At 46.4% G+C, this 25266-nt stretch overlaps 1 protein-coding gene across 1 annotated transcript in view; it reads left to right on the top strand.

Annotated features, from left to right (window-relative positions):
- Positions 1-25266, top strand: part of PLXNC1 (plexin C1) — a gene marked incomplete at its 5' end in the record, with an annotated part of 115487 nt that overhangs the window by 54664 nt on the left and 35557 nt on the right. The window contains 9 exons of the mRNA XM_006096091.2: positions 2206-2409; positions 2523-2708; positions 5149-5251; positions 8448-8552; positions 8867-8970; positions 11805-11843; positions 12070-12194; positions 13403-13601; positions 19088-19234. Coding sequence (XP_006096153.1) covers positions 2206-2409; positions 2523-2708; positions 5149-5251; positions 8448-8552; positions 8867-8970; positions 11805-11843; positions 12070-12194; positions 13403-13601; positions 19088-19234 — 1212 coding nt within the window. The remainder of the gene's footprint in view (positions 1-2205; positions 2410-2522; positions 2709-5148; positions 5252-8447; positions 8553-8866; positions 8971-11804; positions 11844-12069; positions 12195-13402; positions 13602-19087; positions 19235-25266) is intronic.

A 25266-nucleotide genomic window follows, 5' to 3' on the forward strand; every position in this document is an offset into this window, starting at 1 on the left:
TTCAGGCTCCAGGAGGCCTTCCTAAGTCATCCTTACGGCCTGTCACACACATGACCGCCTGCTGACGTACTTCAGAGCCAGTTCCAAGCCTCACGTTGTATCTGATTCCAGACCATGTCCCCATGATGTGATCACATCCCATTGAGTTGTTTGCATAGGTTGACCCTCTGACCAGAGGCATGGCCTGAATGTGTGAGTGGACTTGCTCTCCCTCCCAGCACTGTTCCTAGATCAAGTAGAACTAATTGTGCATCTACTGTGGGCAAAACATTTTGATGGTTGCAGGGGAAAAAATAAATAAGATGGTCACGTTGCCTTCATGGAGGGAAATAGCCGATCCCCACTGGCATTGACATTGAAAGCATGGGGTGTCCTCAAATTCTAGGCCTCTGCTTCCCGACCCGCTCAGAAACCCCATAAGTCCAAGAGGGCTATGTGTTTCCACGTGAGGGGGATTAAGTGGGGAGGGGTTAAGAATGTCTGCGAGTGGAGCAGGCTGGGTAGGACTGGATAGGTGGGGACGGGAAGGCCAGTTCAGGTGCAGAGGACGAGGACAGGTCACTCCCAGGCCTGTGGTGGGAATGTGTCAGCTGGCACCCAGAGGGCGGGTTGGGAATGAGCGAGGGGGCTGGCTGGAGAGCTGCCTCGCTGTCAGACAGATTTTGCCCTCAATTCTTGAGGCAGGGGGAGAATTGGAGGTCGTTGAGCAGGGAGTGGCGTGAGTATAGGTGCCTTTATGATTGGCAATGGTGCGTGGGAGAGGCAGTGACGGGCAAAAGGCCAGGAGACCGATGAGAGTGCGCATGCCAAGTGCAGGTGTGTTTGAGACGTGACCAGGTCCGGTGACTCCGCTGTCCATTGGGCTGTTCTCAAGGGGGCAAGTCTGGACCGCCGGGCCGAGTGAGGAGCTGGAGATGGTTGTCCTCTTCGCAAAGCTGCCGTGAGAGGGGGAATGGGCACAGCATCATGGGAGTGAGCGCGCGGAAGAAGCAGAGAAGAGCACCTGGGGTGGAACCTTGCAGAGTAGCTCCATTTTAGGAGTGAAAGCAAATAAGATGGCCAGTGAGGTTGGCCAAGCAGTTGCTTGGAAACTAAAAAAAAAAGCATTTTCGATAGTGGCAGCTGATAACTGGTATGGAAATTGAGAGAGTTGAGGATAATGAGGTTAGGGTGGCCCCATCACCGATCATCTTCCTAGAAGACACCTCTAATAGGAAGCCGGCCTGCTGGGGTTGCAGCTGCTGCGTAGGCAGGGCAGCAGGTCGGTGGTTTTTACCGCTGCGCCAGAATGTGAGCCGGAGCCCGCGTTGGAAAGGTGTGAAGGGAGAAGGAGGTTTTGCTTGTCCGCATCTCAGCCCTTTGCATCAGATTTTCCCACCTCTGGCCTCTTCCTGCCTCCTTGGTATATGCCAGTATTAGAGAGTAAATAAGAAGAGGAAACCGCCCCCCCACCCCACCTGACTAATTCCTTTCCACACATCTTATTGCTCTTCTGTAAAACATTCGTCAGCCTCTCTTTCCCAGCAGCTTCCTCTGCCCCTCTCTCTGCGCCTGAAAATGCCAATATTTATGTGTTAGTTTTTATACATAAACCTGTGAAGTGGGGCACCCGTTCTGCATTGTTTCCAGCTTCATGCTCTTCTTCCCAGGGGAATGCATTGTCCCTGTAGCTTGTGTTCCCCTATTTTCTGTTGGGCCTGCAGAGCCTTTCTTCCCTGTGGTTAGTGGTTTCTGCTGGAGCTGCAGGAGGTTCCCGACATGGCTCAGCCAGCTTGGGCCTCATGGGGGTTCCTGTCCTCTTTCCGGGGGTTTCCCAGGACCCAAGCAAAGGACACACAGGCCCACTGGTGCCAAGTCTTCTGCTTTCTCAAGCCTACTTCTCTCTGCGCACCAGTTTTTTCCCACAGCATCCCCTGGCTGCTTTCATTGTCATCAATATTAATAATAACAATAGCTAGGCACTATTCTAAGCGTTTTTGTGTGGATAATCTCATGTAACGTAGCCCTCATTTAACTTAATGACCCCTCATCTCACTTACTTTGATGTAGGGTTAATTCAGCCCTGCAAGGTAGGTGGTATTGCTGTCCCATTTGGCAGATGAGAAAACAAGCAAAGAAGTTCAGTTGCCTGGGTCACTTGGTTCTTAAATCCCAGAGCTGGGACCCATTGACGACGTTGTGAAATGCCCTTTGCTTCTCCCTCAGGTCTCTGAACAGTGCGTGGCGACTTACTGCAGTTTCTTAGCACCCAGTTTAAAGAGTTCAAAAGTGCGTACAAATGTGACTGTGAAGCTGAAAGTTCAGGAGACCTACTTGGATTGTGGAAGCTTGCAGTACCTCGAGGACCCCAGGTTTACAGGGTATCGGGTTGACCCCGAGGTGGACACAGAATTGGAAGTAAAAATTCTGGTATGTTTCTCTTGTTCCGTGTGGGCTGTGCCCCCCTCAACTAGAAAGGTGTGCTGTGTTTGTGAGTTTCCACATGCACCCTGATTTCTTCATCTTCGCTTTGTTCTTCACAGAAAGAAAATGACAACTTCAACATTTCCAAGAAAGACATTGAAATTACTCTCTTCCATGGGGAAAATAAGCAGTTAAATTGCAGCTTTGAAAACATTACTCGAAATCAAGATCTCACCACCATCCTCTGCAAAATTAAAGGCATCAGAGCTGCAAGCAGCATTGCCTCCTCGTCCAAGAAAGTTCACGTAGGTCACCTGACCGCCCTGCATGCTGCCTTATTTGGGGGAACTCCTTGGCTGAACCAGAATGGAATCTTTCTTGATTCTTCAGATCTTCACTTTAAATAGAAGATGAACAAAGTTGGTATTGCAAGCCCCGGCATAGTCCCTCCGAAATAGCTGCCAGAACTCTTCCCCGTGCCTATTTGAATGTCGGAGCGGTGAACACACCATTGTCTACACTGCTAATGAGTCTTGATAGCTTTTGTTCTAGCCATACGTTGATACTGTAGCATCTGCAAACAGAATCTCCACACCCCTTGACGGATGAGCTGTCATTCTTTTCCCAAATGCAGAGATGACAGTCTCAGCAGAACCCCAGAGTGGGGGCCTCTCTAGCCCACTCAGAGGAGCATTCAGGTCTCATGGAGGCCAGATCCTCTCTGGGTGGTGGCTGCTTCCTCCACCATGAAGTCATACTCGCTGTGATTAATCTTTTCCCAGCCATGTTTGAGGGCCCCGTCCCTGATATATTTATGTCCCCCAATAAAGATGTGAGGCCATGGGGAAGAGAAACATATTAGAAGTCTCCCTTTATAGTGTTTATGCCATATGAGGCTCTGCACAGTCTATAACAGGAAAAAAATGCTTTATGACCTATAGTCATAAATAATTGGATAAAGGACAGGAAAAAAAGAACTTCAGACTGGAAGGCAAAACAAAAATATGTTCATGTCCCAGCTGCACCAGCTAATAGCTGTGTGGCCTTAGATGAGTCACCTAGCTTTGCCGGGCCTCCCTTTGTCATCTGTTGGATGGTAACGATGGTAATAATCATCATCAAATCAATAACAACTGCTAAACTCACTAGTGCTCCCCTATGTCCAGTTAGCTGAGAAGAGCAAATGCTAGCATTCTCCATTATTCATGAAATAGTTCCTGAGTGCCACACTGTGCTGGGGACAGCAGAGGAGACGAGACAAAAGCACTCTCCTTTATGGAGGTTACCTAAAGAGATACAGAGCAAAGAAAAGAAAATTGTGTTAGATGGCCTGGCCGGGTGGTTGAGTGTCGTCCTGTACACCAAAAGGTCAGGGCACATACCTGGGTTGTGGGTTTGATTCTCTTCTTTCCTCCTCCTCCTCCTCCTCCTCCTCCTCCTTCTTCTTCCCTCCTTCCTCAATTTAAAATATTTTTTAAAAAGTGTTAGATGCTGGTAATTATGGAGAAAGATGAAGCAGGGAGGGGACTAGAAACATAAGGGCAGTGCCTTCAGTTCTTGATGGTGGGAAGAAAAGTTCTCCCTATAAAGATGCCATTTGAGTAAGGAGCTCAAGGAGGAGAGGAATGAGCCGTGGGCTACCTGCAGTAGAGTGAGCAAGATGAAGGGAGCTAGAGGTTGCAAAAGGCCCTCAGTTGGAAGCCTGCCTGGTACATTTGAGGAGGAACAAGAAGGCCAGTGGGGCTAGAGTGGAGGGAGCAAGGGGAATGTTCTGAGGGAGCTGGAGAGTGAATGGTGGGAGCCAAGAGAGCTGACACTAAAGGGCTTTAAGCAGGAGTGCCATGAGCTGACTTACTTAAATTATAGAGCACAGGTAGTCATGACGATGCTATAGTTTAAAGACGAAGAACGTGAGGATGGGATGGTTGATAACTATCTCACGCTCCTGCAGCTGGTAAGGAGAGCAGGGGGCAAGGCTGGGTCTTAGAACCTGGGCTCTCTTTTGGGGTCCAGAATCTGTGCTCTGGCACTTTGCTCAGATGCTTCCAGAGGGGCTGCCCTGGCTCCAGGGGTGGAAATGTGCCTGAATACGTGTGTGTGTGTGTGTGTGTGTGTGTGTGTGTGTGTGTGTGTGTGTTAATGCAAAACTAAGCCTTGATAGTGAGTTTTTCCCTCTACAAGTTGTATAGAATTTTTATAACCAAAAACTAAAATTGGTAAAAGCCCTCAGGGATCATCTAGGAAGAATTGCCAAACTGGGTTTTGCTTCATTTAAAATAGGCCTGCCCAGAAAATGAAAGATGTGGAATAGATGAAAGTCTGTTGTTTCCTTGGTCAAAGGGTAAGGGGCTTCTCACCTTCAAGGTTTCACCTCTTTAAACCCCCAGCGCAAAAAGGACCTGTGATCTCACCTCGCCCGCCCTTCACTTTGTTTGTAGAGATTGTTTATGCTCCTTAAGGTAGAGTGGGCTTAGTTGACACGATGCTTTTGGCTTCCTTGGTATCTGCAGATCTCAAATCTCCAGGTCTAACCTAGGACACCTCAAATGATATATCTAGAAACCAAGGCACAGAGAATGTTCTCCATTGGCTCAAGGTCACAGAGCTAATCTGTTCCAGAATGGGACTTGAACTCAGATATCTCACTTAGCTTCCATCTCTTTCTGTATCTTGGGGGAAACCACGTGGGGGGAGAAAATTGGTACCAAATTCCATTGGGTCTGACGACTCTCCTTGTTCCATTAGGTCAAACTGGGAAACTTGGAGTTCGATGTCGAGAAGGAATCAGTTGCTTCCCCTCTGTACTTTCTGATTGGCCTTCCCATCTTGCTCGTCATGGTCATCTTTGGTAAGTGCCCGTTTAATTTTGTCAGAAAAATTATTCCCTGGGGCCTCTCTCCAGGCCGGCTTCAGCTTCCAGGGGCTGTTTGCTTCAGTTTACTATTAATGCACGAAAACCCAAATCACACTTCGGGACGGGAATAACAGCTTCATGTTGAGGGTTTCATGTTTAGGGTGCTTTACAGTTCTTGTAGAGAGAGACAGAGACTGTGTAGCATCTAAGAGGGGGAATTTATAAAAAGAAAACCCCCTGTGATGGGGCGCTCTAAAGAAGAGGATGCCAAAATGCAACAGAAAACAAAACATCCACTCATCTTAAAAATGAAAACTAAATCAAATAACCTTTGCTTGTAACCAAAGATCCCAGTTGGCTGAAAGGTAATGAAACAAACCAAGTTTCTCTACAGCCACAGGCCACTTATATTGCTCCACTGTTTTTTTCCTTAATGTTTCTAAACGTCCCTGGAGAAATAAAGTTGAGCCGCAAATATAGAAAGAAACCACAGATCCCCAGTGAGCTGCATAAGCCGAACTTGCAAAGATCACACGGTGGTCTACAGTGAAACACCGTGTCTGGATATTGCTTCTCTCTCCACTTCATCTTGCTTCTATCTGTGCTGTGCAGGCAGCAAACCGAACAGGTTTAACACTGGGTTCATTCCCTGCTCTGCCATTTATTGGCTGTATGACCTTAGGTCAGCTCCTTAGCATCTCTGTTTCCAGTTGCCTTACAGTCAAAGGGCCTACCTTATTGTGATATGGAGAGGATTAAAAGAAGTAACTCACAGAAAGCATTGAGACCATTTAGGGGGAAAAAAGAATATTCGTCAATTGTCATTATTTTATTCTAGAAAGTTTTTCTTCTTTTAATAGAAGTTTCATGATAAAAAAGACCTTGCTACCAGTAGATGGGAGTGAGACTGGAGGAAACAAAATTAAATACAGTGGGGCCTTGACTTATGAGTGTCCCGACTAACAAGTTTTTTGAGATACCAGCTGTCTCTCGGCTGATTTTTTGCATTGAGATGACAGAGTAATTTGAGTTAACGAGGTCCTTAACGAGCTTGGTCTGGGAACGAATTAAACTCGTAAGTCAAGGCCCCACTGTACAGTTTCTCCCTGGACCACTTTGCAGAGTCGGCAGTCTTAACCGTAGCATGCATTGTACATCTTCAAGGAAGGGCGGGGCATGCAGTAATTCCCTAGTTGAACTCGGAACACGTTCTTCCCAGGAGCATTACTGTTCCCCAGGCTGCACTCTGGGCAGCACTGCTCACTGCGTCTAAAGGGAGATAGTGGGCCACAGCCACTGAGCAGTGAGCTTTTCGTGGCTGTGATCGCCAACGGAAGCCACAGGGGGATGTTTCGTGGGCGGCAGGCGAGGCCAGGTGTGTGAGTGCTTTCACTCAGGATGTGATTGAGGACTGAAGAGCAGACTCCCTGCAGCTGCGAGGACAGGGCCTCCGTGGAACCCTGGGAAGAGAGATGAGGGTTTAAAGGACTTTGCAGATACCAAGGAAGCCAAAAGCATTGTGTCAGCTTAAGCCCACTTTACCTTAAAGAGCATAAGCAATCTCTACAAACAAAGCGAAGGGCGGGGAAAGGTGGGATCACGGGTTCCTAGTAGGCCGCAACGGGACGTGAATTTAGAATGAAACACCTACGGCGGCTCAACTGCAGCTGGTCCTCAGAATGGAGCCCAGCATTTAGAGTTTATAAGTCATCTTACTCGTGGCCAGCCCCGGATAGGACTTTAGTAAGCTACCATGCCCAATTCTGGATTCCAGATACGACATAGGGGTAGACAACTTGGGAAGAGCCTAAAAAATACCTGAAACGATCATCGACAGGGCAAAAGAGGGTCCCTGTGAGAGGAGTTCATTCCCTGAGGGCAGTTAATCATACACATAAATCTTCCCCTCGCTGGGCTGAGGACCACCCACGACAAAGGACCAGGCCTGACCTCATCTTCTCTAGCCCCAGAGACGGCACAGTTATTAGCAACAGAACAGATACTCAATAAACACAAGGTAAATGGATGCAGAGATGGATGAGTGGACGTGTGAGGGAGCGAGTGTCTGGAAGGAGACATTAGCAACTATTAACAGAAAACCTTAGAAAGGCAATGCCTATGTTAAGTGGAAGTATGAAGTGCCACATTAGTTGTGGAGAAGAGTTCTTTTTTTCTTCTAAGAACACAAGAGGAAACAGACTTAAAATGAAAAGCAGCTCAGAGCTAGAGCTCACAAACTAAATGGCTACAGGGACCAGGAACATAGATGAGCTAAGTGACCTGAGCAGAGCAGTAGAGCCTAGTGGAGACTGTGGCAAAAACCCACTGAACATATGCCCTCTCTCAAGTGGTAGCCGCTACTCAGCTCCAGCAAACTGATGCTGTGGGGAAACTGGGATCCAATGATCCAGATCTTTCAAATTTTCAAGAGATTTTAAAAAATGGGAATCATCTGATTTAAAAATAATGTACATCAAAATTTTTTTTAAACGCTGTGTGGGCCAAACAAAGCACATCAGTTAGCCAGATTCAGCCAGTAGGCAACCACCGTGGGATCGCCATGCTTGAATGAGCCTTGGAACATTTTAATAGTTGTGTAGATCTCACTTGTAAAATACAGTTCTGCTAGGAAAAGCAGGGCTGGGGGGGCTGGACGGGGTGGGATGGCAGCATGAGATGACAAAGTCCTGGGAGTCCAAAATCCCAGAAGAAGTCTGGGGAATAATGTAAGTAGGACATTTGTCATCACGGTTCAAAAGATCAGGGAAGCAACGCGGCTTACACAGGGGTGAGCAAAAGTATGGAAAATAATACAGTTGTTTGTATGGAAAGTAATACAATAATTAATGAATAATAATACAAGAATAAACTGTGTTTCACGTACTCACCACTGTAAGCCTCCTTTTGCCCACCCCTCTATTTCTCAAACACTAAAATACAAGCAAAGGTGATTTGATTTAGTTTTCATTTTTAAGATGAGTGGATGTTTTGTTTTCTGTTGCATTTTGGCACCCTCTTCTTCAAGCGCCCCATCACAGGGGCGTTTCTTTTTATAAATTCCCCCTCTTAGGTGCTACACTGTCTCTGTCTCTCTCTATAAGAACTGAGTCACCCAATGAAGGGTGAGTTTCATTTTTCTTTTTGTTTTTCTAAGTTAACATGTCAATCTGATGCTGGGTCTGTCTGTCAGCAGTGGCCGTGGGGGTGACCAGACACAAGTCGAAAGAGCTGAGTCGCAAGCAGAGCCAACAGCTGGAGCTGCTGGAGAGCGAGCTCCGGAAGGAGATCCGAGACGGTAGGCTCCGAAATTTCATTCTAGAAAAACAAGCCTTTTTGTATTGTCGTTTTTGGGTTGTTGTTGTTTTTTACCCTTAAATGGAGGCGGCCATGGTGATGAGAAGTGTTTGTGTAATAAAAGACAACTGAACAGCAGGGTCTGGGCCTGACTTTGTGTCTTATTTCAGCTCCTCTCTGCAGCCAACCAAGTAATTATCTATTGTTTCTTCTCTAATGAAAACCAAGGTCAGACTTCGCATTAGACAAAGCAGCACAAGATTTTATCCACTGTTTGCTGAGTTAAAATATTGCTCTTGGGATTCTGTTTTGCAGGCTTTGCTGAGCTGCAGATGGATAAATTGGATGTGGTTGATAGTTTTGGAACTGTTCCCTTCCTTGACTACAAACATTTTGCTCTGAGAACTTTCTTCCCCGAGGTAAGAGCATTGATCATGTTCCTAAGGTTGAATCTTGAATAATAATGAAGGTGCTTGTTGCTATTGTTGAAACGGGTGTTTGCTTCCCAGGCAGCTGCAGATGATGTGCTTGGTACAGAACAGTGGCTTAGGTTGGAGCAGAGCAGGGAGGCGGATAGTTATTAATTGGGTTGATTAGGGCACAGAGCAGTGATGGGTCGCTGGCAATTACTCTTTGTCCAGTAACAAAAACCTCGGAGGGACAGAAGTTCAGAGTGATGATTTTTGCTTTATTTTACTACCCGTGTAGAACTGAATTTGTAGCGGGGAAGCGAGCTAGTTTATTTAAAAATCAATAAATTGTGGGCTGGCCAATTTGTTGTGTTTATCTGCATGATTTCCATTGCAGCCACTAGATTATTCACTATTACTTCTCAATTGGAAATGAAAAGTACTACCGGCTGAGAGGCAGGACAGGCGACATGTCTAGGATAATTTGAGTTAATAACAGCCATTCTTAACAATGTAGAGTTTTTATGGTTCCCTTCAGTAGTTACTATTTAGCTAATCCGTAAGTAGCATCCTCATTTAGTAGCAGTAGCTGCACGCAATGATGGATTTGCTGTAGGACTCCAAGGGGTAGTCTACTCAACCCTTTGGGTTTCGATCTCACTTATGTTCTCACACCTCCATTCTCTCACCCACTCATGCGGCCTCCTTCATTTACCCTCCCAAGTCTTTGGGGAGGTACACTCATCCTCCTGTCATCACCCCCACATCCCAATACCCCAACTGCCCTTTTTGTCCAGAACTGGTGACCACCAAGAGGCCCAACCTCCAGAACACATCAACACCAATTAGCATGATTAAACCAAGATTTTTAAGCCAGAAATCTCTCCAGGCCAAAAGCAAGCTTCTATCCCTTCTCAGAAGCTTCTCTGCTACATTTGGCCAGAAGCCTAGAGTTCAGAAATCCAGACCCATGCCATAAGCAATTTCTAGTTTCTCTATAATTCTAGAAGTGGGCACCGTGATGTGTGATGTTGTGTCTGGAGATTGGGATACTGCCATCAAACACCCACCATATTTTTTGTGTAAGTCTTACTGTCGTAAATCAAGGAGGCTATAAATAAGACTTCAGCTTTTTGCATTATAAAGTGTTTTTTAAACTTATCCTCCAAGAGTGCCAGCCGCCAAGACTTGCCATTTTGCCACCTCACCCATTTCTGCAGAAGAGCGCCTTGGAGGGAGGGAGCTCGGTGCCCTGAGTCAGGATGACAGCGCAGAGCCTCAGCCCAGCTTGCATCAGGAGTCCCATTTCCCAGCTCTCTGACATCCCCATTAAGAATTTAATACCAAGAAAATAACAGAGATTTCTACCATCAACATGAGTACTGTGTGGGCTTTTACAGTTAATGATTGCTCTTGAGTGCTGAAGAGAGTAATCTGTGGCCTGAAAAATAAATTTTCCCCTCTTCTAAATTCAGTAATCAGGAGCAAGAGAGAGTGATGAATACAAAGAAGCACTGTTGCAATTGTTTAAAAAAGTCCCAGGAACAATTCTATATTATCTTAGGACAGCGATTTTCAACGGGTGTGCCGCAAGAATGTTTAAAACATGCAGTATCTGACTCTTCAGTCAGGGCACTGACCTCTTTTCCCTTAGTCTGTCAAATAAAAAAAATGACAACAGCCTACACAACAATAGCCAAGGTGGCATTTCCCTATTTAAGATCAAGAATCAATCTGTTTAAATTGCCCATCTACTTAAAGTTGACTCAGCAGAAGAATAGTAGGAAGTAGGAGATGCAAATCCAGAGTTTGATTTTTCTGCCTACTACTAAGGGAAAGTATGGCCAAAATGGTTAAGGTCTTCTTGCTTGGGCTAAAAAAATAAAGCAAAAATTATCTGCAGAAGAAGTTTAATAAGATAAATATCCTAAAGTTCCAATTATTACCCCCAAAGAAGAAAGAACACTGAATGTTCTGGAGTTTATTTTTCATTCTGTTGACTCATTTAAAGTGTTATTCAGCATGCTTTTAAAATTTAATCATTTAATTCCAATAAGATTTATGATACATTAAAAAAAAGAAAATTCACGTTTAAAAGTTTATATCCTAGAGCTACATAGCATTGCGCATAAAGGTATTTTTAGAAAGCAGCAGGACAACAGTACCGTGGTCTAGTTTGCTGTGAGTTAGTGATAAAAACAACAATAATAGCTGACATTGAGCACTTACTCTGCATTCCTTTATTTTATTTTCACACCAAGCCCACAAGTGGAATCACTGTTGTCCCCGTCTTACAGATGAGGAGAGTCTGGCACAGAGAGGTTCTGCAACCTATCAACAGTGAGGTGACCAGTCTGTGATGAGCCAGGACTGGAAGCTCATTAGTTTGGCTCTAGATTCTACTTTTAACCACTCTCTTGAATAACCTTGGGCATTGAGACAATAGATACTACTAAGCTAAGACTTGCAAAAACTTGCGAACACAATTCTATATTTATGCTCAGAAGTTAAAGGGCATGAGGAGTGGTCTGCATATTTAACTACTACTTCTTTAACTGTGAGTCAATTCTTTTAAAGTGTGAGAGGCCTTCATCTACCAAAATCGGGACTGAGGCCATGATAATTCTTCTTCTTAGAGGTTTTCAGAATTCACTGGTGTCTCTTGAGAGCTGAATGATTATTTATTATGTATTAGAGACTATGCAGTGAGCATAAACCCAGGAGCTCTTCAGATTAGCAAATAGTGTCTCTGCTTTATTAAAACGAACTTGGGTATTATAACAAAAAGCACTATTAATTTCCTTTGGATGTTATGAATAATAAAAGTGTCTCCTTCCTCTCAGTCAGGTGGCTTCACACACATCTTCACTGAAGATATGCATGTAAGTCTATAAGTTTTCATTTCTAGCCCATGACTGCCTGACTTGCATAGTGTTATCATCATCATCGTCATCTCCATTATTACTTCGAATTTTTATTGTGGGTTTTTGGGGATCATGAATTCAATATTAAATAATTCATTGTCTTGGAAAACCCATTGTGGATCTACTTTCTAACTTTAAGTTATTATATTCTATTATACTATAGTATACACTTTTTTTTTTCCAGAACAGAGATGCCAATGACAAGAATGAGAGACTCACAGCTTTGGATGCCCTAATTTGTAATAAAAGTTTCCTTGTTACTGTCATCCACACCCTTGAAAAACAGAAGAATTTTTCAGTGAAGGACAGGTACTAGTCAATTTGTTTATATTTTGAAAGCCATTAAGTAGAGAAAATAAAACCTGAGCTCCTTATTTTATTTCCACACACCACCTGGACTTGGCTCTTGACAGCAGGCTGCTTGGCTGGGCGGTCACACTGCTGGGGAACCTCCATTTCAGATCACACCCCCCAACACAAATTCTATTCTAAAGATGTACACATGCAACCTTCTTCCCCAAAAAAACCCTGCAAAACCCCAACACCAAGAAAAAACCATGAGTCCTGAATCAAAAAAGCAGAAGTGCTATTTTCTATTTTTAAAAACACCCTGAATTTTGGGGAAAGACATTCACTTTTTGTTACCGCTCTAGTTTAAAGTTCAAGTGCTGAAAACACATAAAATGTGCTGAAGTTAACATTGGCGTGTGGTTTTCATGGATGGAGGATGAAGGTGGTTGAAACCCAGACATTGAACAAAAGCGCCCATTGACAGTACCCCATGGCCCCTCGGGCTTCGGTGGAAACTACCATCTGTGTCACAGCTGATGCTAAGCACATTACCCAGCTCTCTTTTTTCGTGTGTGTGTGTGTGTGTGTGTGTGTGCTTTTTGTAATCTGTATATCTTTTTCTTTTATGCTTATATTGAGATTTAATTGCCATATAGCACTGTATAAGTTTAAGGTATACAGCATGATGATTTGACGTAAATATATGGCAAAATGATTACCACAATAAGTGTAGTTACTCTCGTATAGCTACAGAAAATGCTTTTCTCCCTTGTGATGAGAACTCTTAGGATCTACTCTCTTAAAAGTTTTCAAATACACCATACAGCAGTGTTACCTATAGTCACCATGCCGTACATGACACCCCCAGGAAGTACTTATCTTAGAACTGGACATTTGTACCTTTTCACCCCCTTCAGTCCATTCCCCCCTCTCATCCCTTAACCTGCCTCTGGTAACCACAAATGATCTGATCTCTTTTGCTATAAATGAGGTCCCACGTATTTATCTTTCTCTGTCTGCCTTATTTCACTTGGCATGATGCCCTCAAGGTCCATTCATGTGGTTACAAATGGCCAGATTTCATCCTTGTTCATGGCGGAATGGTATTCCAGTTCACATGTATATACATATACGTGTCACGTCTTCTTAGCCCATGCACCTGTTGAAGGATACTTAGGTTGTTTCCAGGTCTTGGCTATGGTGACCAAGGCTTTATTTTTAAACAGGTGTCTGTTTGCCTCCTTCTTAACCATCGCACTGCAAACCAAGCTGGTCTATCTGACCAGCATCCTGGAGGTACTGACCAGGGACCTGATGGAACAGTCCAGTAACATGCAGCCTAAACTCATGCTGAGGCGCACTGAGTCCGTGGTTGAAAAACTCCTCACAAACTGGATGTCCGTCTGCCTTTCTGGCTTCCTGCGGGTAAGTGTCACACCCCCCTCAGAAGGTCAGAGGTAAGACAATAGGCAGTTAATTTTAGCAGATGCCACTGTCTTTGCCAGGATAAGTCCTGAGCGCTCCACGGTGTTAGCATTCCCTCGCTTTTAGTCCCGGTGATCTGAGAAGGCGGCGGGTTCTGTACACTAAAAAGACTGTCTTACATCTCATCTCGAGCCTACCTTTTTACAAAGAGAAGAAAAGTATAGGTAAAGGATTTAGAATTCAGGGGAAAGGTTAGTCAGATAAAAGCTGCAGTTTGATGATTTTCTGAGCATCCCTTTATCTGACACTGGTGACTCTTTTTTTTTTTAACTGTCTTTTTAAAAATATATTTTTATTGATTTCAGAGGGGAAGGGAGAGGGAGAGAGTGGTAGAAACATCAATGATGAGAGAATCATTGATCAGCTGCCTCCTGCACATCCTCCACTGGGGACTGAGCCCACAACCCAGGCATGTGCCCTGACTGGGAATCGCACCATGACCTCCTGGTTCATAGGTCGACGCTCAGCCGCTGGACCACACCAGCCGGGCTGTCAGGTGATTCTTGTTCTGCATCCCGGGTGGTGGACTCTCTCTCCTTGGGCCACAATGACTCAGGTGCCATCTTGGTCGCTTGAGTACTTCTGGGGCACAAGGTCGAATTGCTTGCAGATCTTGAAGTCAGGGCAGGTCCAGTCATACATTCCAGTCCCTGGAGCAATAGCTTTCTACTTGCATCAATTACTAAGCCTGTTAACTATACGTCTAAAGCTAAAAACGTTTAACTTCTTGAGTTCCCCATCACTGGTCCTCACCAGGAACACACAGAGGGGGAAATAAAAATTGTTTTTGCTGTAACTGGCCTATGCAAATGTACATTCACTTAGAATTTCCTCAGGTAGGACTCTTCTCTTTTAAACATTTTATTGTGGTAAGAACATGAGACCTACCCTCTTATCAGTTTTTTAAGTGTTTTTATCTATAGGCATGATGTTGGACAATAGATGTCTAGAACATATCTTGCATAACTGAAATTTTATACCCACTGACTTTTTTTTAAATAAACTTTTTATTGTTGATCATATTACAGGTATCGCCCCTCTTACCCCCATCCCATTGACTTTTGAGCCCACCTCACTTCATTCATTAACAATCAGGGCCCAGTCAGCCCATTTAAGAAAATGTACTGGGTGGAGGGAATATTTCAGATACTGAAAAGAACACGCTATTCTCGGGGCCTCTGAAGCATCTGGGAAACACCATTTACCTACCAATGTGCTGTAAGCTAATTACACTCGTTCTAACCAGTCATCCGGTATTGAAGCAAGTCCCCAAGGAGCCATCTGCCCTTTGAGTTCACTTTGTTGGAGTTACTCTAAGATCCTGGCTGTAATCTAATTGAATCTCGAACCTTTTTCAAATACAAACTTCGTGCAGATTCCAGTGGTTTAGAGAGTGGGCCCTGGAGCCCACTGCTTGGTCCGAAATCAAGACTCCACCACTTACCAGAGGCCCCGGGCTGTCTGAGCTGAGGTTTTATAACCTGTGGCCCTGGAGGAAGAAGATCCAGGCCTGCTCTGAGGCGCGGATGAGAAAATGTGTGCAGTTGCTTAGCACGTCAGTGCTGGCCGTCATTATAGCTATTAACAGGAGGAGAGCGAGAGTGTTCTGCTGAACCAACCTCCCTCGGCCCTCGGAGGCCCCTGGTGCAGAGGGTTCTTATCCTTCTTTCATTTCAAACCACCCAGATTCCAGCAAAACTGCATAATTGTGCATTTGTAGCTCGTTTCAAAATCTAATTAAACTTTGAATAAGATACACTGCTATGCCACAGGTTTTAACAGTGCTACTTAAGTTTAGATCCAAAAGCAGCGCTTTAAATAGACTGTGCTTAGTTGAATGTTTAATGCAATCTTACAAATAGATGCACAACAATTTTTTTACCAACCCCTTCCTCTCCCAAGGCAATGCCCATTTATTAAGATTAATGAAATCTGCCTTCTTTTCTGTTTACTTGGTATAAATCATCACACGCTTTTGGGAGGTGTTGAGTGGCTATTTCTGGGGTGAATATTTTTTGCTTCCCACCAATCTAGTTTCTGCCACAACTGCCTCTAAACAGGACCCTTCTAAGCAGGACTCTTACTGAGTTCTCGGGACTTAGTCTTAAAAGGCAGATGGCTGCCCCACCACAATGCCACTGAACCAGAACTCTGAGCGGGGGCCCCATGATCCATGTTTCCTAAGCTCCTCCAGGTAATGCCACCTGCCCTACATTTGAGAACCCTGGGGTAGTGGAATGAGCACTGGACTAGGAGTCTTGGTTAGAAGCTGCAGGTTCGAGCGCTAAGTGCATCTCAGCCCCAGATAGCTGTGTGTCTCTGGGTATCGCGTGGTCACTGGTTTTAAATTCCTTTCCAGCTCTTTCTTCTGGGATCTTCCGATTCTAATTCTGGGCCCTCAAGATTTGGTCGGTGTCTTGCTCTTGCTACTTGGGCATTAAACAGATGAAGCATTTGGAAAATCTGGGCTCCAAGCCCTAAGGGCACCCTTGAGCAGAGGATTCTGGGTCAAGATTCCACAGTGCTGACTGAAGAGTATCTTGAGCGCTTGGGGTGAGGGGGCGGGGTGCTCACTGGGAGGAAGTGGCATTGAGCCAGTGGGCGATACTTTTGTTTTCAATAGAATAATTCCTTCTGCAAGGGAGGCCCCGACTCCCTCACCAGGTGCCCGAGGTGGTGTGGGACTCTGACGGCCTTAGTCCTCCTGCCTCACCCCACAAACATTTGGCGGCACCACTGGCTCTGTAACCGCAGGTAACTACCCCTGTGAACCTCCCAGGCTCTGGCAGCAAAGTAACAATAATATTAATTACTGCCATTTATTGAAAATGGCAGTGAGAGCGGTGTGGTTGTGGACCACGAAATAAAGCTCCCAGACATCATGCTGGGAGCTTTGCTCACCTTTTCTCATTTAAATCCTACTAGGTAGGTACCTTTATGACCATTTTGCACCCGGGGATTTGGGGCACACAGCATAGATGTGTTTCCCCAGGCCCCACAGCTGGCATGCGACAGCCCCAGGGATTGGAGCTCTGAGCCACCACTTACTGACTGCCTCCCCGGTGAGGCAGGGACCTTCCTACAGGCTTAGCCGAGGATTTAAGGATGGAAGGAGATCACAGATGCTGAAAGCCTCTGGCTCAGCCAGGGCCAGAGTCAGGTCTCACAGAAAAAGGGCAGTAAAGGGGCCAAGCTTAGGTGCCAGCACAGGAGAGGATGGGAGTGGGGCTGTTGGGTGAGTAGGGCTCTGCCACAGGCCAGCTCCCGGGCCACTGTGTGCCCTGGTCTGACAAGATGCCTCTGCCCTCAGCAGGTATGACTAACCTAGACCTTGTGTTCAGAGGTGACAGAGAAACCGCAGGGCTCCATGGCTTCCTACGCCCACCTCTGAGTCCCCTAAGAAGGTGTTAACACAACAGATGCCAGGCCTTAGCTCTAGAGAGTCTGGTGTGTGGGTTTAAAGTAGGGCCCAGGCACCAGGATTTTTTATATAAGAGCCCCCAGGAATTCTGCTGATGGGCATCCGGGTTATAACCATGTTTGTGAGCGGCCGTGTAAGATGAGATGCTACTTATCCCAGTCCAGCTGCCCCTGGAAGAATTCCTTTGAGTCCACACAGCCCAGGAGAGCCCACCTGGCCCCTGACTCCAGCCTTTGTGATCACCTCCAGCGCCTCCCCAGGGCATTACCCCATCTCCTCTGTGGGCACCTCCAGCCCCTCACCCGGGCGCCACCCCGTCTCTGATGTGCTGGAGGAAAGGAGAAGCAGAGGTTCTAGGTCTGCGGTCAGGACATTACCCAAGAGGGTGAAGGGGAAGAGAAGAGAGCAGTGTGGTTGTGGACCACGAAATAAAGGAAGTTTCTCAAAGGAATTTAAATGCCGCGCACTAGTTCCAACCCTGTCTCCCCTGGGGAATTTTTGAACATCCCACCTCTGTCCTACAGGGAGGAGGAGACTCAGGATGCTGCAGCAGGGGAGAGAGAAGGGATAACGGAGCCCACTGGCGTGTCGGGGGCAGAAGGGGCAAGAGGAAGCTCCGGGAGTGGGGAGGGCTCATGCCCTTGGAATAAGTCTAAAGCAGTGATTCTGAACCTTCTGGCCCTTTAAATACAGTTCCTCATGTTGTGACCCAACCATAAAATTACTTTCATTGCTACTTCATAACTGTAATGTTGCTACTGTTATGAATCGTAATGTAAATAACTGATATGCAGGATGGTCTTAGGCGACCCCTGTGAAAGGGTCGTTCGACCGCCAAAGGGGTCGCGACCCACAGGTTGAGAACCGCTGGTCTAAGGATGGGATTGGGTGGAGGGACCCAGGAGACTTAAAAGAGGCCTCGGTTTACATGTTCAAGGGAAAGCAGGAGAGTGGTCCATGGATGCTCCTTTCAAAGCCAGATGCAGTGGCCAGAAAGCTTGACTTCGTAAACTGGTCACGTGGCTGACCTTTCATCATCACAAAGGCAGTCTGACTTCCTGGGTCTGGCCCTGCTCTTCCTCCCCCACATATTCTGGTTAATGTCCGTTGCTCATAGAGGGTTTATTATTTAGCAAAGGCTGCAGCAGAGGCAGAACACACAAGCTTCCACTTGGACTGCCCAGACTCCATTTGACCACAAAGTAGGTACAAATTTGAGGCATTTCATTACAGCAGGGCTGGCAGCCCCTGGTCCAGGAGAACGTGCAGGTGGCAGAGTGTGGAGAAAGGAGCCATCAGGATGTTTGCAAAAGCCTTAGCGCTGGCAGTTGGCTCTGGTCCAGGGGAAGGTGGTGACACACTTGCGGCCCCGCCCAGCCAAGGTGCCAGGCAGGACTGCGCCCTGGGCTGGGACAGCCCGGGACTGGCCTGCAGGGGCTGCAGACAAGGCTGCCTGCTGTCTAACTGAAGGCCACTTCCCTCATGAAAAGCTGTTAACACCAAAAAGCATCCTTCTTAGCAAACGTCTAAAATGTCCTTATGTTTATTCTAGTTACCAAGGCTAATTATTGTGAATTTTTAAGAAGCCATTTATTTTCAGTTTTTCTCTTAAAAAACAGGCAATTAAATAGGAATGTGTACAAAGGTTAAACCTCCGCATCTACTGAGTGTTCTTAGGTGACAGCCAACTGACAAGCATAGGTCTGCACACAGGCGTCAGCAGACAAGAGTGCTCCACCACCACACGCACTTCACGTGGCTGTCCACTGCCTGCGCGCATGCATGTGCACACGTGTGTGTGTGTATGTGTGTGTGCGCGCACGCGCACGCACACCCGCTCTCAGTCCTAAGGGGAGGAGTATGTATTTCCTGGGAGTTTCCTTTGGTTGTTAGAAAACACTGCCTCCTGTCTCGTGTTGTACTGCCATAAACTGAAACTTTAATTCTTTGGAAAGTACAGTGGATTCCACAGAGAGCTGACTGTCACTTTTGTGTCTTTTCCAAGGAGACGGTTGGAGAGCCGTTCTATTTGTTGGTGACGACTTTAAACCAGAAAATAAACAAGGGTCCCGTAGATGTGATCACGTGCAAAGCCCTGTACACCCTTAACGAAGACTGGCTGCTGTGGCAGGTCCCGGAATTCAGCACTGTGGTATGTCCATGCTGACGCTCCCATCTGGACTCGGGAATACGTCTGGCTGGGAATTGGAGGGGGGGCAGGGGGTGGCGACTGGGGCGTCATTTAAAATGAACAGATATCATACCTATTTCTGGGAGGTTTCACGTGTTTAGTCGATTAAAAACAGTAGTTGATAAAATATGAACATGTATTCACATAATAGATTTTAATTACTTTGGTTGGGGGAGAAAGTCTTGTAATGATGCCTGGGGTACTCATCAATTTCCAAAGATTTTAATATCAGGATTGCTTATAGCTTTCAGCATCGTCAAAGGAAATGCAAAGTACTCCCCATTCAGCACTTATAATTGCCATCAGAATTTCTCAAACAGCTCTGCTCTGCAAAACAATGTGTGAAGATATATTTCAGCCAAATTGAGGCCGTCTTCTTTTAGAACGATAACACAAGACAAATTCCACTGCGTTCCCCATGCAACATGATGGCCTTACTTTATTTTCTTGGATTATTTACAAATGTTTGGTGTCATGCACTTAATGTTCTGTGATCTCATAGTTATTTTTGGAGGAAAGCTGCAAATCACTGCAGGAAGATGAGTGCCTGGCTGCTGAGGGGGGTTGCCCATCTGTGAACTTCCTTTTCACCCGTCCCCGCCCCACCCACCCCCTTCCCTTCCTAAAGGGAGAGGGACTAGTTTCTTGCACATACAGAAATTTTAGAGAATCAAGCATGGCAAGTATCTCCGAAATTACTTAGGAATATTCTGTACTTTTCTGTTCATAGAGACTTGGGAAAGAGATTGCTGTGTTTTGGTTTGATCATTAGCCGTACGGAGACTCTGGGCTGCTTCACAATCTCGTTAGTGGAGAAGCAGGAAAAAGTTACTGTGAGGTTTTGGAATCGCTCAGTGAGGGGCTGAGTCTCCTGTGGCTTTGCTCTGCATGGTGAGCACAGCGGTGTCATCCTGGAAGAATTCATCCCCTAATTGGACAAGGCTCCACGTTGCTGTAGACTGAGTTATGGTTATGTTCTCTGGTGGGAGAGTAGCCCACAGATCAGCTGTTTCGAGTTCTCGGTCACTGGAAGATATAGCTCACCCTCCACTGAAGATGGCACCATGTGCACCCAACCGCCACCCACAAGGCGGGAAGCTCAGCACAAAGAAACAGAATTTCTGGAGGATAAGGCCCAGAAATCAGGGTTTTAAAAAGATTCCCAGGTGATTCTAATGTGCAGCCAAGGTTGAGAACCACTGAGGTAGACCAATGTCTGGGTCTTTCCTTGGGACTGATTATATCAGAATCCCTGGGGATGGAGAACCCCACTGGCATCTTGGAGATCAGAAGATGAGCTTTAATCCGGGCCTATTGTCTCTGCTTCCACCGATCCTGAGTTTGTCTTCACACCCAGGGCCTTGGTCCTAAACCAGAAGATGTTTGTGCTTTTACTTTGAAACATTTTAGAAGCCCCGCAGGTTCCCGGAGAGGCATACTTGCAAGTGAATATAGGTCAGGAAATCCAGCAGTAATTGACTGTCATGAAAACATGAACCCCAACAGGAAGGCGAGGAAAGAAGATGGGGTTGGGAGTGGGTGCCTGAAGCAGCTTTTGAGATTTGAGTCCCTCTTAATGCTTTACATCTGAACACTTTTTCCTTTCATTTTGAAACATTATTTATTTCACAATCAATTAAAACCATGTTTCTGATTTTTTAACACTCAACTCATCATCAAAATGTTTCCTGATGTTGAAGAAATTCGTATCGACTCTTGTGTTCTTTTCCCTTTATCGTCCCTGGGAAAAAGACTAAGGGAAAATTATGATTTTAGATATCCACGTAAATCTTCCTTTTCAAATAGGGATTTGCCATCAGATGTCTAGAGTTGAAGCTGGAAAGGGATGGGCCACTTCTTTCTAGGGGCCGTGCCTTTGACCGTGAACACGAGTGCCTTTTATTGGCTCTGCCCAGCCTCTCTTTCATGGGGGACAATTGTACTAGATGCTCCTGAGAAATCACTTGATCTGGTCTATGCTTGTGTGACAAAATGTTAGCAGAAGGTCAATATAAACAATTTAAAGTTTTTCATTTCCTTTCAGGCACGTTCCCCAGCTTTAACCATCATCTCTCTCTGCTCCCTCCTCCCCTCGTTCTCACTTTAACCCCCCTCCCTGGCGGGCACACCCAGTGGTTTGAAGTCTTGATTTTCTCAGTTTGCCCAAGGTGGTTGAAGTAATTGAAAACCAAAGTGTGCTGAGCACACTGGGGTGAGTGTGTGTGTAAATTCCCTTCAGGGAGAACAGTCAGAGGGACCCGGAGCAGCCCCTGGCCACGTGCAGCGCCGGCTGGTGCCAGGGCACAGACGTGGAAAGGAGGCCCCGAACTCTTACTTGGCTAAATGCTCAGAAACACAGCGCCTCATATAACAACCTAAACATGAGGTTTCACACCTCTAAGATTAGGATGTGTTCTCCCTGAGGTGTGGGGTGTTTTCTAGAACACAGAGACACCCCGCCAGTTTCTTCTACATGAAATCATTGTACTAACAAACGGGCTCCGGGAAATAATTCTTTGTTCCCTGCATCCTGGGAGGAAAACGCCTCTGTCTTTCCTCAAATCCTAGAAAAGGCTCTGGTCACACTCACTCTGGTGCCATCAGAAGCCATCCTGCTCTACCAGGGCTGGTGGTCAGTGAGGCCGCCCGGCCTCCGCAGGCTGGCATCCGCGGAGGTTAGCAGCCGCGGGACTGGAGTCTTCCTCTGCTACCCAGGGATTCGGATTCGACAGCTGGAAGAGGAACAAACCCTGCTGCTCTGTGGCTTTCCCTGCTTCGCGAAGTGTTAGGCACGTCAGCTGTTGTTGCTGAAGCAGCCTGGGCCCTGAGTGCGTTGTCACAGGGATGGGGCCCTGAGCGCGCTGTCACAGGGATGGGCCCTGAGTGTGCTGTCACGGGGATGGGGCCCTGAGCGCGCTGTCACAGGGATGGGGCCCTGAGTGCGCTGTCACGGGGATGGGGCCCTGAGCGCGCTGTCACAGGGATGGGCCCTGAGCGCGCTGTCACAGGGATGGGCCCTGAGCGCGCTGTCACAGGGATGGGGCCCTGAGCGCGCTGTCACAGGGATGGGGCCCTGAGTGTGCTGTCACGGGGATGGGGCCCTGAGCGCGCTGTCACAGGGATGGGCCCTGAGTGTGCTGTCACAGGGATGGGGCCCTGAGCGCGCTGTCACAGGGATGGGGCCCTGAGCGCGCTGTCACGGGGATGGGGCCCTGAGCGCGCTGTCACAGGGATGGGCCCTGAGCGCGCTGTCACAGGGATGGGCCCTGAGTGTGCTGTCACGGGGATGGGGCCCTGAGCGCGCTGTCACGGGAATGGGGCCCTGAGTGTGCTGTCTATCATAGCGAGTGGGGCCCTGAGTGCGCTGTCACGGGGATGGGGCCCTGAGTGTGCTGTCACAGGGATGGGGCCTGAGCGCGCTGTCACAGGGATGCACGCCAAGCAGATCGCCTGGAACTTCGGGACAGCAAGCGAAGACTTGAGGAGTTGGGTTCCAGGAAAGTGTGCCACAGGGGAGAAATGAGGAAGAGATGAGGAAAGCCAGTAACTCGTGGCAAGTGTGCTGAATTAGCAAGCGAAGGTTGACTTGTAATCAAAGTTAGGCGAGAACGTGTCTTTTGAACTCTTATGCCCAGGCAGTGAGCCTGCCAGTGGCTGCCGCGGAGAGAGAGCATCTTCCCAGCCTGGCAGCGGCGCTCCACACACACCACCGCCTCCTTCGAGGCTCTGCGAGCAGGTCTTTAAGATTATTAGAAGTTCTTGAGAAAGCACAGACACATGCCTGCAGAAATCTTAATGCCTCGACCATGATTTATTTTATTTATTTATTTTTTAAAAAATATATTTTATTGATTTTTTTACAGAGAGGAAGGAAGAGGGATAGTTAGAAACATCAATCAGCTGCCTCCTGCACACCTCCCACTGGGGATGTGCCCGCAACCAAGGTACATGCCCTTGACTGGAATCGAACCTGGGACCTTTCAGTCCGCAGGATGATGCTCTATCCACTGAGCCAAACCGGTTAGGGCTTGACTATGATTTATTAAAGGTTGATAGCAGCCCACAGCAGTCTGTCTTTCCCCCCTCGTAGTTTCCGTGTTGGGGATAATCAAGTTTAATAAAATACTTCACATATAGCGGGGCTCTAGCCGGCTCTAGCAGGAACTCCTCATCTCCTTCCTTCCTTTACCTCGGTGGCTGTCCCCATCCTCCCCACCTCCCGATGTTCCATTTAGTTTGTCCTTCCAGAAGATTCATTATCCCTGTAATTAACCCACTGTCCCGATTAAGTCATTCCCTCTTACTTCAATTGCATCCCATTGTTCATTAAGTCCTGATGTTTGCACTCCAGCAACCTTGTTTTTAATACTCCTAGCATTTGTGGGGAAACAGTGAAGTTAATTAACAGTTCTTGAGCGTTTTTTCCCTTTCTCTCTCCACCGTAGTGCAAATCATTTCCATTATGACTTGCGATAATACTGAAACCATTACTAACTTCATAGTTACTGTTCTGAGCTTCCTGATCAAGGAAGTGAAACCATTTTCTGTAATCATTTTAGGTAAGTCATTCCCTAGTTGATGGCAAGCAGTGGAAAATGAGAAATTAACGTTAAATGAGTGCCTTAAGTGACTTCCCCCTTCATACTCTTCTCACGCCCATAATCATGGAACTAGAAAATACTTAGCTACCTAAGTACAAAGTATTTAATTTTCTTCTTTATGGCTCAAATTTGACTCTACTATCTCATTGTTAAGGGACCTTATTTATAGGTGTGCCCCTTAGAGAATGGTAACTTTTATAGCAAATCGTGGTGGAGATAATAGGCATTTCTTAGATTTGTCTTTTCCTGCATTGTCAACGTCTGCATTCCATTTGAAGTTACTATTACCTAGAGCAGCAGGGTCAGCAAACAACAGCCTATGTGCCAAACATGGCCCTGCTGCCTATGGTTATAAGTAAAGTTTTATTGGAACGCAGCCCTGTCCATTCATTTACTATTGTCTATGGCTGTTCCTGTACAAATGCAGAGTTGAGTAGATATAACAGAGACCATACAGGCCACAAAATCTTAAATATTTACTATCTGGCCTTTTACAGAAAGTTTGCCAGCCCTGATCTAGAGCTTGATGTAATAAAGAAAAAGAACTAGAATCTGCCCTCCCACCAACCCAAGTGCCTGGCCTCTTTCCTTTCCTTCTGGGGACACAGCATAGGACTGCCCTGCCACTCTCCATTAGTCTGAAACGCAAACTTTGCCAAAAACCAAACACTGAAAACTCATATTAAACCTAAAATGCTGAAATCAATCATTTGAGGCGAAATCAGACAGCTTCTCCTGTGATTCTAGCATGAACAAGTGTGAGCAAATGCTACCAAGTACAGAAAATTTTGTGTGAAAACTGAAATTTGACAAAGTCTCACCACTAACTTAAATTTTTTTCTTCAAAATGGAAAAGGCCTTCCTCCCTCATTCTGTGAGGCCAAGTACCTTGATCCAGGAAGCTTGAGGTTTTCCATCTTTGGTGGGACAGGAAAAGGAGTGGGGGTGGGGAGGTCCGCAGGCAAGAGCAGCAATGCAGGGCCGACTGGCCGGCTTGTCCCAGGGCTGCCGGCTCCAGCTTGAGAAAAACCTCAGGTCAGAAGCTTCTCTGGGACTCACACTTTTAACTCGGAGCTCACGCTGCTTCTGCTGCACTTCTGGAAGTCTCTCTCTCTCTCTCTCTCTCTCTCTCTCTCTCTCTCTCTCTCTCTCCCTCTTTCAGTCTGGTATAAAAACCAGACATTCCCCGTGACCTTTAGTTGGCTCTGAAATGACACTAGAAATATATTTTATAAGTTTTGTTTAATAAAAGTAATTATTGGCCTAAGACCTTTTATGATAAAGTTGCTGGTTTGTAACAGATTGTTTTAAAATTACTTCCTAGGCATTGTAAGGTATTTCAGGAAGGATGAAGCAACATCCCTGTCCTTAGCTAGGAATATGGGTGAATGT

This window comes from Myotis lucifugus, unplaced genomic scaffold (genome assembly GCF_000147115.1).
Source record: "Myotis lucifugus unplaced genomic scaffold, Myoluc2.0 scaffold_167, whole genome shotgun sequence".
NCBI classification, from domain to species: Eukaryota; Metazoa; Chordata; class Mammalia; order Chiroptera; family Vespertilionidae; genus Myotis; species Myotis lucifugus.